The sequence below is a fragment of the Macaca nemestrina genome, chromosome 13 (assembly GCF_043159975.1).
Source record: "Macaca nemestrina isolate mMacNem1 chromosome 13, mMacNem.hap1, whole genome shotgun sequence".
Lineage (NCBI taxonomy): Eukaryota > Metazoa > Chordata > Mammalia > Primates > Cercopithecidae > Macaca > Macaca nemestrina.
In genome coordinates, this window is record NC_092137.1 from 1,290,980 (window position 1) to 1,307,881 (window position 16,902).

The window sequence follows — 16,902 nt, forward strand, 5'->3', positions numbered from 1 at the left end:
TATCTTGTTATTAGTCCAGATTTTACCACAGGTGATCAGTTTCTTGATGTTTCCTTTGAAATATCAAGGATATTTTAGGATATTTCAGGATATCTTCCTGACATGTATAAGTGAGTCAAATGACAGCTTTAAAATGTCATTCTTTGGCAGTCTATCGAGGCAGAAACTAACTTGTTTCTTCTCAAAATGTGTTTTCTCTCATCTTGTACTTGCTTGCTTGCATGAGTTTCAAATGCTTACATTAACAGCTAAAATTTTAAAATGTTGTAGAGCATTTTCAGAAATTCCATACAGAGAGGCCTCCAGTTACTATGACATAGATAATTCAATGTGCTCATCTTCCGTAGCACAGAAAAGTTCTTAGAAGCATGAGGCTATTTGCTGTGTCACACAGAGGAACAGCTAGTAGGTGGACGGACGCCTTTCTCCCCACTCCCTCACTGGACCATGAACACTGCAGAATTTACCGTCTACTGAGGGAGGGAATGAACCCCTGCTGTGTTCTGCAGTTCACACTCACCGTGAGATGCATTCTGGCCTGCAAAGTCAACGGTCCTCGTGTTGAAGAGGAAAACCGTGTGCTTCCCACATGCAGGAGTAGCTCCCTGTCCCTCCTCTGTAGAGGATACCCTTGGAAACGCACTGTCCACACAATGGCATTTATTTATTCAGCTTTATTGAGCTGTAACTAATAAAAATTATACATGCTTAAGGTGTGCAGGGTATGTTCTCATGGGCATATAATGAAATGCACACTACAAGCAAGCTAATTAACACGTATATCACCTCTTACGGTTACCTTTGTTTTTTGTGGTGAGGACACATAAGGTTTATTCTCTTAGCAGATTTCAAGGAAATACGGTATTACTAACCATAGTCACCATGCTTTCCATTGGAGCTGCAGAACTTGTTCACCTTACAGCTGAAACGTTGCACCCTTTGGCCTGCATCTCCGCGCCGCCCCCCACCCCGAAACCCCTGGTAACCACGGTTCTACTCTCTGCCTCTGCATAGGGGTAACCACGGTTCTACTCTCCGCCTCTGCATAGGGGTAACCACGGTTCTACTCTCCGCCTCTGCATAGGGGTAACCACGGTTCTACTCTCTGCCTCTGCATAGGGGTAACCACGGTTCTACTCTCTGCCTCTGCGTCCAACATTCTTAGATTCCATGTGCAGGAGAGACCGTGTGGTATGTGTCTTTCTGTGCCTGGCTGATTCCACTCAGCCCAGTGACCTCCAGGCTCATCAGCGTTGTTCCAGATGGCGGGACTTCCCTCTTTATGGCTGAAGGATGCTCCATTCGGTGGATCCACTGCGTTTTCTTTGTTCTCGCATCTGCTGGTGGACACTTGGGTTGTATCCGTATCTTGGCTGTTGTCAGTAATGCTTTGATGGGATTTAAGAGCCCGTCTGTTACTCTGTCCATGGGTGCAGTGTGGCTGGGAAGCATCTGTGGCGTTTCAGGTAAATACTGAGAATGCGGATGTGATAAGAGCCCACGGTATGGACATCCCAGGGTGGCTCTGACTTTGCTGTTCACAGCATCTGGAACGCAGCCTAAGACCAAGAAAAAGTCAACATGATCACTCTGTAGCAAGATCCCTGAAATATAGCTCTTTTTCTGTGTGTAAAATTATTTTTGTCAGTTAAAAATATATGCGCAAAAAATTTTAACGCAGGTATATTTGCTCTAGTTTGTGGTTTCTTTCCTTTGAGTTTATAAAGTATTCCCCCTAAGAAGGACATTCCTGGGATGTCTCAGGCTGTGGAAGTCCTCACAGCAGCCTTCCTGCATCTGCACCTGCACCGCTGTCCAGGGCGGGAGCTCCCAGGTCCCCCCTTCGGCATGAGCTCTGCCACCGTCTTACTTCTTCGTCCTTGCTTTGCACAACAGATTCCTTTCAGAGCCATTCAGCCTGAACATGCTCATGTTTCCACCTAGAACTCAAAGAATGTCTGTCACTTCTGTTTTTCCTGTAGTGTCTTTTTGAGGTAAAGGCACCCTTTGGCCACTGTCCATCTGCTCCAGGCCACCTCGTGCACCCCTCAGAGCGCACCAGTCACCCGTGTCCACCTGAAGTTGGCAACAGTCGCATTCATCAGATTAGCAAACACAGGTGCATGGCTTAATGCGCAAGAGATTTGGAGATTTTTACCATTTCACTAGCCAGTTAAGGGCCTATTGTGCTTTTAGCTTTTTATCACAACCTACCCTTAAATATCCCAGGCACCTGTGGTCAGAGGACGTGAAAAAATTGATCATTCTTAAATTAATATTGGTTGAAGATTGTCCTAAACACGGCTGACTTCAGCAGAGATGCACAGTGAAGAGGGAGCCCGTCCTGGGGTTGGCGGGAAGAGTCCGGATTTAAAACAGGACTGACTGCCCCGCCCCACTTCCCTTACACCACCTTGGAGAAGGTGGGCCCCTCATTTCTTCATGGAGCTCTGTTCCTCACAAGCAGATTGCAGATGGGATGGCAGCTGTGCAGAGACTCTCCCTGCATTTCACGGGGCCTATTCTTTATCACCGTCTTTGTTTTCATACGTGCAATACCACACATTAAAGGTTTGAAATAGTGTCATTACTGTCATATTTAGCCAAGGTTGCTTTGGAAATGTAATTTAACAAGTATTTGAGTTTAAATGAAGAATTTCTTTTGAATTTACTTTCCGATGGTGCATTTTAACCTAAACTTGGTTTGTTTTCTAAACTTTTTTAAAGCACAGAACTGTTACACTTCGCAGACAGGCAGTTGGCGGCTTGGGCCTGAGTATAAAGGTATGGGAAATGGTTTTCTTTATTCCTGCTTTTTATTTTTGAAGAACTTTTTAGTGTGAATCATGATAACTGTGCTTCTTTCTGATGGCTTTGTCTTTCAGGGAGGTTCTGAGCACAACGTCCCCGTCGTCATATCAAAAATATTCAAAGACCAAGCAGGTAAAAACAGTCAAAAATGACCTGTGTATGCATCGCAGCCATTTGTAAGATAACAAAGTACTGAAAATGATAAAAATTAGCAGATGTGTATTTTGCTCGATTACCTAAACTTCCGTTTTATTTTCGTAGCTGTGTCTTTCTCAAAGGATGCTTCTTATGCCCTGATCTGAGGCTGCCCTTTTTAACCTCTGCTGATCCCTCTGGCCCTTAAGACAGACAGTAATTCTCTGATGTATCAGGTTATCCTCTAAAGATACTGATGATGCAGGGGTTTGAACATGGAGTTTAAGGTATGTTAAAAATTGAGGAGAATTAAATACAGATGGAGAAGTCCATGGTGGTCATTGAAGTATCTGACACAAGTCTCCAAGCGTAAGAATGTAACTTGCCTGTTGCAGGACTAGCTGACCGCACCAGGCGGGGCTGAAACCCGTCCGTTCTGCACTTGGCAGCTGGCGGCACTGCACTGACTGCCACCTCAGTCCATGAAATGAAGCACTGGCTATGGGAATAATCACAAGAATCACTGACATTCATAGGGAGAGATCACCCTGTATGCAATCGAAAAGTGAGGGTGGGACTTCCGGCCACACATTCCACTATTGTGCAGATTGTTTCTCATACAATTCGATTTTGGACATAATGACCCCCCTGCATTAAACTGCATGCATCTGTCTCCTTGTCAGGAGGATTTTGCATCCCCACAGCTGGCCTCCTCCCACCTGGTCCAGCAGCTCCTGGGTGTGCAGCCTCAGGCTGCTCCTCCCCTGTTCTCCAGAGCAAGGGGCACTTGGACATGGGCTGTGTGGGGGGAGATTAGCTTAAGTCCTTGAGGCCTGCAGGGGAACAGGAAGTAAGACAGAGTGGGTGAGGCGAGGTGGCCTTATGACCTCATGTGCCTCACACCGGAAAGCACAGCCACTGCAGGGGACCGCTGGCTGTGTCCCTGGAGGGGACATGCTTCTCTCCACGCTCTACCAGAAATGTGGAGGTTTTGGGTGAAAAGCGCAGAATAAGCTCATACTTTTTCTCAAAACATTCTTACTCATTTCATCCAATTTTACCCAAACCGTAAGCCCAGTATGCAGGTAGAGTGCCCTGAAGAGGATGGAGGTCCCAGGCTGGGGAAGCCTTAACCACCAGCCCTCTGAAGGTGGGTGCGGTGAGGGCAGCGAGAGTCAGGTCGTCTGAAGGTGGGTGTGGCAGTGATGGTCAGGTCGTCTGAAGGTGGGTGTGGCAGTGATGGTCAGGTCCTCTGAAGGTGGGTTTGGTGAGGGCAGTGATGGTCAGGTCCTCTGAAGGTGGCGCGGTGAGGGCAGCGATGGTCAGGTCCTCTGAAGGTGGCACGGTGAGGGCACGATGGTCAGGACAGCGATGGTCAGGTCCTCTGAAGGTGGCGCGGTGAGGGCACGATGGTCAGGACAGCGATGGTCAGGTCCTCTGAAGGTGGTGCGGTGAGCGCAGCGATGGTCAGGTCCTCTGAAGGTGGGTGCGGTGAGGGCAGCGATGGTCAGGTCCTCTGAAGGTGGTATGGTGAGGGCACGATGGTCAGGACAGCGATGTGTGGTGCAGGAGATCATGTTCTGCTGCGGAGATTGTCTCAGTGGGATGTGAATTCCCCACGGCAGCTCTGAACCTGTTCTCAGGGAAGAGAGGTTTCCACAGAATGATTCGCCATGAAGTCTGCATCCGGGTAAAGATTCTTTTTCACCAGAAGGACATGTAGGAGTCAGGTCAGCAGCACAGTTTTCTCCTTCGGAGCAAAAGCTTACAAACCTGCCTTCAAACTCGCAGCAGATGGCTTTCCATTTAATCCGGAATTAGGGGCCAGCAACCCCCAAAACCCAGCGGCAGCCTCGGCCTCAGAGGCAGCAGGGGCTGTTCGGAAGGAAACCTAGGAATTTCAGTGTTATAAAAAATACAGTGTTAGTTATAACCAAGATGGCAGGAAAAGTGAGAAGGCTTTGCAGACCTCTGAATGAAAGGATAATTCTTTTTGAGGATTTTTTTTTTTTTTTTTGGTTTGTTCCCCCACCCTCCCCACCCCTAGATGGCATCTCACTGAGATGCCCAGGCTGGAATGCAATGGCGTGATCTCGGCTCACTGCAACCTCCACCTCCCAGGTTCAAGCGATTCTCCTGCCCCAGCCTCCCGAGTAGCTGGGATTACAGGTGTCCGCCACCACGCCTGGCTAATTTTTGTATTTTTAGTAGAAGTGGGGTCTCACCATGTTGGCCAGGCTGGTCTCGAACTCCTGACCTCAGGTGATCTGCCCGCCTCGGCCTCCCAAAGTGCTGGGATTACAGGCATGAGTCACTGCACCTGGCCTCTTTTTGAGGTTTTTAGAGCATTTCAAAAGAAACATGATGATTCATTTGAACTGTAGTATTTTGTTGCATGTATTACATCAAGTGTTATCATTGTGTTGACCAGCTTTGCAGACCTCAGTGCTTTGGCGCGTATGAAGTGTGATTCCACACGGAGCCGTGGGTCCACCGTTGCTGTGTCGGGTGTGGTTGGTTCCTGCTGCACCCCTGAAGCCATCTGGCTGACTGGTGGATAGTGGAAAGAAGGCATGGCCTGATGCAGCTCTGTTCCTCTCATCTTTGTGAATATTTTTAGTTATTTTCATTAGTGGGGTTTTACTTTTTAATTGGTGGATATGATGAAAATCCCAGAAAAGAGAATAAGACAGTAAGGTTGGTCAAGAGGTAGCATTCAGTAAAGGATGTTTATGGTTAATTCAGAAAGAAAATCTATTTTTCCTGTAGGGGGAGAAACAGGTCAAGAAGGCCACACTCCCTAGAGTGTGCGTGCGACCCTGGGGTTGTAGCCCGTGTGCCCTCCCAAGCCAGCATCCCTGCCTCAAGCAACCAAGGCTTGTGGGTGTGGTCAGGAGAAACTGGGACCCGGGAGATCCCGTCTTACCAGTCCGCAGACCATGCTGATGCACTTCTCTTCTGACATTGGAAGCTTCACAAGTAACTCCAGTGGGGAGCCCCAGTGGGAGGTCCCCACGCTTCTCCCGGGCCTGCTTCCAGGCTTGCGTTCCGTACCCGCTGCAGATTTCCTACCCAGAGCCTTGCCTGCCCATCCCTGCTGCCCCCTCGTCCTGCCAGCTCGCCTGTCTCCATCCTCACCACCCCTCCAGGCCCAGGCCCGCTACCTCAGCAGCACTTGGAGATGAACTTACATGGTTCCTCCAGGCTGCACCTGCCTCTCCCCACCAGGATCCATTTCATCCGCTGTGCCAGAGTTCATGTTTTGGAGACACATTTATATCCTCATTGTATGCAGTCAGTAACAGAAAGTCCTGGCAATGAATTGTGAGTTTAAGGGATCAGGGGCTTTGTCTCATTTATTTTATGTCTTCCGTGTAAACCACAGAACGAGTGTTTTACAGGCGAGCAGAGCCCCTGGGTTGTCCTGAGTATCTTGTATTAAACTGACACAGGAGTCTGGCCTCAGGATGAAGGGAGTGCAGGAGGCTCTGTGGACTTTGGTGCTGGAGCCCAGGAGCGCATACCCTCTACCCCACAGAGCAGAGCCCAGGAGCACATACCTCTACCCCACAGAGCAGAGCCCAGGAGCGCATACCCTCTACCCCACAGAGCAGAGCCCAGGAGCGCATACCTCTACCCCACATAGCAGAGCCCAGGAGCACATACCTCTACTCCACAGAGCAGAGCCCAGGAGCACATACCCTCTACCCCACAGAGCAGAGCCCAGGAGCGCATACCTCTACCCCACAGAGCATGGAGTCGCCAGATAGGTCGGGAGGCAGACAGACCAAACACGGGGTGATTAGTTAGAACTAGGAATCCCTACGGATGCTAAGAGAAACTGTCTGCATTCCTCCACGTTTTAGATCCTCTTCTGGATGAGCAGGTATGCAGTTATCCCCAGGTGATGAAAGGCCAGGACAGGTGGGAAGGCTCTCCAGCTCTCATTCTCCAGGGACGCCAGAGCAGCCAGGTAGCCCGAGGCTTCACCTCGCTCTTTTTTAAGAATGAGGCAGTTGTGAGATGTTAGATCAGCACAAAATATAAAATTATTAGTTTGCTTGTTTATCCATGAATTTATCCAATCCTATTTAATAAACAACTTCTATGGATAAGACACTTCTCGGGCCATCAGCAGAGACCAAGGCAGAATTCTCGCCGTTGCAGAGCTTGTAGACAACTGGAGAAGGCTGGCAGTGAACACATGTGCGATACATTTGCAGAAATGACGGCTCCTGTGGAGTGAGCGAAACTCCTGTGGAGTGGTACGGAGGAGACGGGTAGAGGGCGCTGTTTTTTGTAATGTGGTGAATGATTTTATCCTGTGAGTAAGAGAGAGTCAGCTGAAGTTTGTTTAAAATAGAGTGATTAGGGTAGCCTCTCATTTAAGAAAAGTCCCCCTGGCTGTTGTGAGGAAGCTGCTCCAGGAAGCAGGGAGGAAGGTGGAGAGCCAGTGCAGGGTGTAGGAGGGGCCGCCATCCCTGCCCTTCTGGGATTTTGGTGAATCTGTAGATAAGTGGCCAGAAGCTGGATGTCCTCGGAGGCTCCATGCCACATGCTGCTGAAGGGTGGGCTGTGTGTCTGAGAGCAAGGAGGACTCAGGCCAGGTTGAGGTTTCCTTTTAGCCTCAGCACCAGGTGGGCCGATGGTGCGTTTGGTGAAATGGCCCGCACAGGTCCTGGGGTGTTGAGTGAATGTCGGAAGCAGAGCGTGGACAGCAGGGGATCCGTGCTGCGTTTCAGGGCTGATTTGCTGGCCAGCGGAGTGTACCTGTGAGGCTCAGAGGACAATATCAGGGTAAGACACTTTTTAAAGAGAGGCATTTAAATTAAATGAATGGCACTGAGGTGGTTCCCCAGAGACTTACTGTAGGTGGAGTGGAGAAGGCTCCTGAGGCCTGAGTTAGGAGTGTGGACATCCCGAGGTTGGACGGTTGCCTGATGTCAGAGTGGAGCCAGGCAGCCCGGCTCAGTTCACTTGTGCCTTGAATTCTTCGCGAAGTGACTCTTGAGCATCTGAATTGCCTGAGCAGCTGTGCAGAGCCTGACAGAGAGAGGCTCTGATTGTACCGTTGAGGTGCGGCCTGCGTGCAGGATTCCACGCCCTGGAGCCCCTGCCCCCTGGTCCCTCTGATGTGGAGACCTTCAGACCTCACACTCATCACAGGGGACTTGGGATCCACAGGTCCACGTCATGGGTATGGAGAGGCTGAGAGGTGGAGATAGGTCTGAGACTCTCCTCAGTGCAGATATAGGGTTAAGCACATATGTCTAGACATTGTTGAATACCTGGTGAGATTGTATATTTTCAGGGAGATATATAATTATTTTCATTGTGTTTAATGGGAAATTTGTTAATATTACATTTGAAAACTTAAGTATAATTTTTCTTCAGCATTAAATGTCAATCACCAATTTTAATTCCTTCAATTCATTAACCTTTCAAATAATGAATATAAATTTCTTTTTCTTTTTTTCTTTTTTTTTTTGAGATAGAGTCTTGCTCTGTCACCTAGGCTGGAGTGCCGTGGCGCGATCTCGGCTCACTACAAGCTCCGCCTCCCGGGTTCAAGCAATTCTCTTCCCTCAGCCTCCTGAGTAGCTGGGATTACAGGCGCCAGCCATTATGCCCAGCTAATTTTTGTATTTTTAGTAGAGATGGGGTTTCACCATGTTTTCCAGGATGGTCTCAACCCTTGACATCGTGATCCGCCTGCTTTGGCCTCTCAAAGTGCTGGGATTACAGGCGTGAGCCACTGTGCCTGACCATGATTATAAATTTCTACAAATGATCCATTTGATTATGTTAAACTTCATAAACACTAGACAAAGCCTCTGCGCATGCTGTGATTGCAGGCGCACACTCATCGATTCCGTCGTTCGGTTAACAAATGTTGTAGACTCCTGAGTGCTAAGCACTGCCCTGTGTGCTGAGAGAAGCGAAAAATAGACTGAGTTCTTGCTTTCAGAGAGTGTGCATTATAGCGGGAGAAGATAATAAGCAAAAATATAAATGAAATTATGTCATGTATGGATAAGACTAAGAAAAATATAGCTACATTTTTGCTAATACTTTCAGGCATTCATGGTATGACCTTTAACTACCCTATGAGATGATGACTGGGATTTTCATTCCCATTTTATAGATGAGGACACTGAGGCAAAGATATGTTAAAGAGTTTGCACAGGGACACACGTGTAAATAGCAGAGCCGGGGAGTGACCCCCAAGACCCATTTCTGGGTCATCATCCGGTGCTGTCTGTCTTTCAAACATTTGGAAAGAACCAGTGCAATGTGGTTACGACATTTCTTCATTTATTCTTTATTTTTGTACATTCCTTGGGTTATTGCTCTATGTTGGTGTTGCCTAGGGTTGAGTAATGTTATTTTGATAACTTCCTAGTGTAGTAATGGTGGAATTATTAAACCAGAAAAGGAAAAAGCAGTGCCTTTTTGGACCAGCTGAGTGACACGGTCTGCTGTTTGATGCATGGTTTATTGATTATTGATATGAGATTTGATTAATTCTCTCAAGATAATTTAAAAATAAACACTTTGTATTGAGCTTTCTTTTTGTAGTTGAACTTCTTTTGTTAAGTCAATAGACTTCTAATGTGCACATATTTATCTAAGTTTTAGGTTTCTGCATGTATGTACCTCAGGGAAAAGACAAATGGAGAAAGGAAAAACTCACTTGTCGACCTGGCCTGAGACTTGCCGTGTGTCATTTTGTCAGTGTGTGTGGCCCTAGGGTGTTAGCATTGTGAAAACCTGGGGACTCCACCCAGGAAGGGCCGTGTGTGCTGTGAAATCCTCTCAGCTTATGGTGGTTTGAGTGAATATGGCTTGCTCTTTTCACTGAACAAGAAATCTGGTTGTGTGCTGTGGTTTCCTCCCAGTATCTTTCTGTCCTCCCACGGCACCATCCTTGGCTTGTGCCGTGCATCCATCTCCAGGAAGGAAAAAGCCTCCACGGTGTTCCTTCATTTCCATCCCACCCACTGGAACGGGACTGAAGTTCGCCCTCAGAAAGGCTGAGAGAGCCAGTTCTTGATGAGCTGTTTGAAGTTTGCCCTCGGAAAGGTTGAGGGAGGCAGTTCTTGGTGAGCTGTTTGAAGTTTGCCTTCAGAAAGGCTGACGGAGCCAGTTCTTGATGAGCTGTTTAAAGTTCGCCCTCAGAAAGGCTGAGGGAGCCAGTTCTTCGTGAGCTGTTTGAAGTTTGCCCTCAGAAAGGCTGAGGGAGCCAGTTCTTCGTGAGCTGTTTGAAGTTCGCCTTCAGAAAGGCTGAGGGAGCCAGTTCTTGATGAGTTGCTTGAAGTTCGCCCTCAGAAAGGCTGAGGGAGCCAGTTCTTGACGAGCTGTTTGAAGTTCGCCCTCGGAAAAGCTGAGGGAGCCAGTTCTTGGTGAGCTGTTTGAAGTTCGCCCTCGGAAAGGCTGAGGGAGCCAGTTCTTCGTGAGCTGTTTGAAGTTCATCCTCCGAAAGCCTGAGGGAGCCAGTTCTTGGTGAGTTGTTTGAAGTTCACCCTCAGAAAGGCTGAAGGAGCCAGTTCTTCGTGAGCTGTTTGAAGTTCACCCTCAAAAAGGCTGAGGGAGCCAATTCTTCGTGAGCTGTTTGAAGTTCGCCCTCAGAAAGGCTGAGGGAGCCAGTTCTTGGTGAGCTGTTTGAAGTTCGCCCTCAGAAAGGCTGAGGGAGCCAATTCTTCGCGAGCTGTTTTAAGTTCGCCCTCAGAAAGGCTGAAGGAGCTAGTTCTTGGTGAGTTGCTTGAAGTTCGCCCTCAGAAAGGCTGAGGGAGCCAGTTCTTCGCGAGCTGTTTGAAGTTCATCCTCCGAAAGGCTGAGGGAGCCAGTTCTTGATGAGCTGTTTGAAGTTCGCCCTCAGAAAGGCTGAGGGAGCCAGTTCTTGATGAGCTGTTTAAAGTTCGCCCTCGGAAAGGCTGAGGGAGCCAGTTCTTCGCGAGCTGTTTGAAGTTCGCCCTCAGAAAGGCTGAAGGAGCTAGTTCTTGGTGAGTTGCTTGAAGTTCGCCCTCGGAAAGGCTGAGGGAGCCAGTTCTTCGCGAGCTGTTTGAAGTTCGCCCTCAGAAAGGCTGAGGGAGCCAGTTCTTGATGAGCTGTTTGAAGTTCGCCCTCAGAAAGGCTGAGGGAGCCAGTTCTTGATGAGCTGTTTAAAGTTCGCCTTCAGAAAGGCTGAGGGAGCCAGTTCTTGGTGAGCTGTTTGAAGTTCGCCTTCAGAAAGGCTGAGGGAGCCAGTTCTTGGTGAGCTGTTTGAAGTTCGCCTTCAGAAAGGCTGAGGGAGCCAGTTCTTGATGAGTTGCTTGAAGTTCGCCCTCAGAAAGGCTGAGGGAGCCAGTTCTTGATGAGCTGTTTGAAGTTCGCCCTCGGAAAAGCTGAGGGAGCCAGTTCTTGGTGAGCTGTTTGAAGTTCGCCCTCCGAAAGGCTGAGGGAGCCAGTTCTTGGTGAGCTGTTTGAAGTTCGCCCTCGGAAAGGCTGAGGGAGCCAGTTCTTCGTGAGCTGTTTGAAGTTCATCCTCCGAAAGCCTGAGGGAGCCAGTTCTTGGTGAGTTGTTTGAAGTTCACCCTCAGAAAGGCTGAAGGAGCCAGTTCTTCGTGAGCTGTTTGAAGTTCACCCTCAAAAAGGCTGAGGGAGCCAATTCTTCGTGAGCTGTTTGAAGTTCGCCCTCAGAAAGGCTGAGGGAGCCAGTTCTTGGTGAGCTGTTTGAAGTTCGCCCTCAGAAAGGCTGAGGGAGCCAATTCTTCGTGAGCTGTTTGAAGTTCGCCCTCAGAAAGGCTGAGGGAGCCAGTTCTTGATGAGCTGTTTAAAGTTCACCCTCGGAAAGGCTGAGGGAGCCAGTTCTTCGCGAGCTGTTTGAAGTTCGCCCTCAGAAAGGCTGAAGGAGCTAGTTCTTGGTGAGTTGCTTGAAGTTCGCCTTCAGAAAGGCTGAGGGAACCAATTCTTCGTGAGCTGTTTGAAGTTTGCCCTCAGAAAGGCTGAGGGAGCCAATTCTTTGTGAGCTATTTGAAGTTCGCCCTTGGAAAGGCTGAGGGAGCCAGTTCTTGGTGAGCTGTTTGAAGTTCACCCTCCGAAAGGCTGAGGGAGCCAGTTCTTGGTGAGTTGTTTGAAGTTCGCCCTCGGAAAGGCTGAGGGAGCTAGTTCTTCGTGAGCTGTTTGAAGTTCATCCTCCGAAAGCCTGAGGGAGCCAGTTCTTGGTGAGTTGTTTGAAGTTCACCCTCAGAAAGGCTGAGGGAGCCAGTTCTTCGTGAGCTGTTTGAAGTTCGCCCTCAGAAAGGCTGAGGGAGCCAATTCTTCGTGAGCTGTTTGAAGTTCGCCCTCAGAAAGGCTGAGGGAGCCAGTTCTTGGTGAGCTGTTTGAAGTTCACCCTCAGAAAGGCTGAGGGAGCCAGTTCTTCATGAGTTGTTTGAAGTTCGCCCTCAGAAAGGCTGAGGGAGCCAGTTCTTCATGAGTTGTTTGAAGTTCGCCCTCGGAAAGGCTGAGGGAGCCAATTCTTCGCAAGCTGTTTGAAGTTCGCCCTCGGAAAGGCTGAGGGAGCCAATTCTTCGCGAGCTGTTTGAAGTTCACCCTCAGAAAGGCTGAGGGAGCCAGTTCTTCATGAGTTGTTTGACAACCTTTTGCCACCCCCTGAGTTAGGGGAATTTAGGGGTTCCTTTCCCTGAGAGCAACACACTCTGCCCTCTGCTGAACCGTGGGAGCAGGCCGGGCTCTGCCACGAGGCTGGGAGGGTTTGGTGGGGGCGGGGTGAGTGTGGGGTGGCCCCACTTACATATTGTCACTGCCAGCTGTGCCACGCAGAGGCCTTGCCTGGGATTTGTTTCTGTCCATGTCCATGGTTTCAGGCATCTGCTGCAGGGCTTACAACTTAGATAAGGGTGGTTGCCATATGAGGTTCTGCATGAGGTCCACCTTAGCTGCTTAGACATTTAAATTCTTAGATATGGTGTCCTTCACACTTTCATTCACTGCTTCAGAGAGGTGTGTACACCCGCCAAGGCTCACAAATCAGGAACCACATGCGTGCTCCTTAAGGCGGCCTGCCAGCCTACTCAGCAGCCGGTCACCAAAAAAATCTGTTTTAATACCTAAAATCACCATGGGCAATTGGATTTGACACTGTTCTATACATAGATTTTATGAGGATTGAATTGCTCTGAGCGTGGTTCAGTAGTGAGGATGCTGAGCTCCTGCTCACCCTCCCTCCAATGAGGTTCTTCCTCAGGACCCTGCTGCCCCTGGCCCAGAAATCATCCATGACTCCATTGCTTACAGAAGAGCCAATGTGCAGGCTGGGCTTTCCAGCTCACCTCTGCATCCTGGGTCCCGCAGCCATGTTTGTCTCCTCCCTGCTCCGATGTGTGGCACACGATGCCCACCCCAAATCTCCACCCTCACCTGGAAGCTTGGCCTCCCCTGCGTGTCACAGTGGGGTCAGGATGCTCACCTGGTGCCCGACCCTGAGGCTTCTCACCATGCTCCTTCCACCCCAAGTCTCCACCCTCACCTGGAAGCTTGGCCTCCCCCGCATGTCACAGCGGGGTCAGGATGCTCACCTGGTTCCCGACCCTGAGGCTTCTCACCATGCTCCTTGGTAATAGTGGACGTACACTGTCATTGGGGTGCAAGGTATGGAGAGCTCCTTGGTAGTAGTGGACGCACGCTGTCTTTCGGGTGCGTGGTATGGAGAGCTGGATGCACGTCTGCATCATGACATGTCATGCTTTCGGAAATCAAAAGTGGCTTGCAAAGTCCCCTAAGCTGCTTTTATTCCCCCTCACAGAGGCTTGTTCTCGGTGATCACCTTGTTCATACTTAATGCAATGAAGAAGAATGAAGTACGCCTCTATGATTGGATGGAATTTACATGTGGTATTTCCAGCATGGCAAAACCTTTGAAACCCAAGTCAGACTGCATATAACACACAGAGAATGGATGATGAAAACCACGTGAAAAAGGACATGAAAGTTAGAGGGTTCCATCTGCATAGGATTTCCTGACACTAATATTTTGTCATAGGAAAATAACTTCTATTTTCATTGGATCTTCATAAAAAGTATGAAATAGACAAGGGATGCATGATCATTCACATTTCATAGGGCAGCAGATAAACAGAGGAATCCTGAGTTGCCCAGTTTTACTCAGCTCACAAGGGCTGGTGAAGAGTCATATACTTATACACTTAGATTTTTCCCTCAAAATCCGCTTCTTCCTACTATAGCATATCATCTCATTAAGTACAAATAAAATTCATTCACAACCACAATTTAATTCCACTTAAACGGTAATAAATAATTTGATAAATAATAATGTTTCTGTAAGACTTTGGATAGGCCTGGGCCCTGTAGCTAATTTGATGTGTATATTCGGGAGACAGATGGGACAATTAGAAAATACTCAGAAAATTGCACAGAAAGGAAGGGGTGTTTTGTCTCAGAAAGAAAGGCAAGACGAACGAGAACCCTTCAGTCATTCTTATGTGGAACATTCATTGTTCAGTGCCAGGAAGTATCCTCAGCTGAAGGGTGGGCTCTTACACAGAGGCCACCTGCACTATAGTGGGAATGTCAGGTTGGACACGAGGCTCACCATTACTCATAAAGATATTGACACACTTATACAGAACGACTATTTCTATAACCAAATATATGTACTACACTTGGTGGGGAAGGAAAGGGAACATAAAACCCAGGTCCCAAAGCTCCCCGTTCAGGTCTCTGTGGCACAGCGGCTGTGGCGGGGTTTTGTCTGGATCCTATCATTGTCTAAAGTCACAGCCTGGACACCTGTGAACACAGGAAGAATCACCCTTTTCATACCAGAGTCACAGAGACTTTTGAGCTTTGTGTGATAGGATCACCATGACATGGGCCTCCACCTGTATTTTGTTGTTCTCTAGAATTTTCACCTGTTGTTGGTGTCTTACTGCCATGCACATGCCTTCATTATGCCAGATCTGTGATTGATTTCTTTCTGTGTTTAATTTATTTCACCTGTTCTGCTGAATGTGCTGTGAAGCCTTTCTCCCCTAATACTTATATTTCTCCTCTGCTTCCCTCCCTTCCCATGTAAATATTGACTTAGATGTCTTTATGTTAAAGTAAGGTCCTGCCCTTCACACACTCTAAAAAAACCCATGATGAATGTCCCCAGTGTTCCTCAGAAAGCAGAGACTGGAGCAGCTGGGATGCCTCTTCCCAGAACTGGAATCCACAGCACTGCCTCTCTGGCATCCACTCCTCACACCGCTGGGCCTTTGCCTTTGACGTTCATCGTGTCTGCTGTGCTGCCATATCTTCCTTTCTAGGCTGTAAAAAATGGCTTTTGAAATTGAAAATGTGATACAACTACTCAGGCCAATGTGGCTGCACTAATAAATAAGTCAGCTATGATCTGTTTTTTCTTCTGGAGGTCTGTGAATATTTGATAGAGTCCTTCTATTTTAGATGGTTGAACCTGGATCTGGCTACATGTGTATAGAAATGGATTGTCAGAAACCTTTTGTCACCTTGGGGTGGGTGGATGTGGAATTCAGTTTGGAACTTTCAAGTCTAACTTTCCTTACCAGGCTTTCTATCACAAGCCGAAATCTGCTTTTTGTCTCAAGTTAGCTTTCCGTAAGAATGAAGGGAGTCCCATTTTCCAATCCCAAGATCTAGACAGAAGTACAGCAGAGTGAATGAAGAGTATTCCAGTGTTACTGCTTTATTGCTAATGAATCAATGAAAGACATGCTTTTAAAGCTATCAAAGTAAATAGAACTTGACAAGGATAATATAAAATGGACTTTGTAGCTAAATGAGAAATGTTGAAACCTCAAAAAGAATCGCAAGATACATCAGAAGCCCTGAGGTGCGTGTGCTGTGCACTGCAGGTCGAATTTAAATTCTGAGTAGGAAGAGCCTTCGTCCTGAGGAGCGGCTGGAAGCAGGAAGGGGAGTCAGCATGCTGCCGGGCCACTCTTACCTTTGCAGGTAAGAGCACCCGCACACCAGGGCACCCTCATGCCAGAGCACCTGTACCTCAGGACACCCACACACCAGGGCACCCACATACCAGGGCACCCACATCAGAGCACCTGTATACCAGAGCACCCCCAATTCTGGAGAGTTCTCTGTGAACCAGGGCCACGTGTGAGCAGCTACAGCCTTGCCTGTGTAACTAGAGCTGTTTTCACACCTGCTTCCCTGGCAGCTTTTGTTTCCTTTCCATTCCAATGTTGTCAGGCTGATAGTGTTCTAGTGAATAAGAGAAAACTGTTACAGACTCACACAATCTTTTAAATTAGGTAGCACTCACTAGCTCTGCTTCTCAGAAAGAAAACCCTAAAGCTTTCTTTAGGTGCTCTGGTGTGTGGGGGTGCGGCAAATAATCCAGTTGTTTTTGCTTTAGAAATTGCCTGAGATACAAATCCTTCTGGCCCCAAAGATGCTGTTGTGAGACCTGCTTTGCCATTGCTCCTCAAGTTCAGCCAGTACTATGGCAAGTGTCAGTGTCCACCACTGGGGACCTTCCTGGAAGATCAAAAGTACTTTTTAATTTAAATATACATAATATTTCAAAATGTCTAGTGTCCTTCCAATTACTTCAAGAATTTAGACTTCCCTGTTATCAATGATAAATAATCTCTCAGGGCCACTTAGAGAGACTCTGTGAGAAGAATCGCATGTACTGAAGTTTAACTCTTACAGTCCTTTGAGGAGGATAAGAAGAGTGTCCCTTGTGCAGGGACAGTCACTGAAGTTTGGGGAAGTCTAGAAATTTTAAAAGAGCAGGATTTTGGAAATGAATTCAGACCCCATGGTGCCCTTTTGAGTCGCTCTGAGACAGTCCAGGGCCTGGCCTCCAGGACCTTGGCAGAGGGTGGGGCCAACGGGTCCCTCTTCTAACAGACTCTGGTGGGAACAGTATCAGTTTCCTTATGACCGACACACTAGTGAGTGAAGATCATG

General features: G+C 48.1%; 1 protein-coding gene across 6 annotated transcripts in view; it reads left to right on the plus strand.

Annotated features, from left to right (window-relative positions):
- Positions 1–16,902, plus strand: part of LOC105497556 (syntrophin gamma 2) — a 564,393-nt gene that overhangs the window by 136,835 nt on the left and 410,656 nt on the right. For all 6 annotated transcript variants that reach the window (XM_011768711.2, XM_071076129.1, XM_011768716.3 and 3 more), the window contains 2 exons: positions 2,728–2,784; positions 2,886–2,943. In XM_011768711.2, the coding sequence (XP_011767013.2) occupies positions 2,728–2,784; positions 2,886–2,943 (115 nt within the window). The remainder of the gene's footprint in view (positions 1–2,727; positions 2,785–2,885; positions 2,944–16,902) is intronic.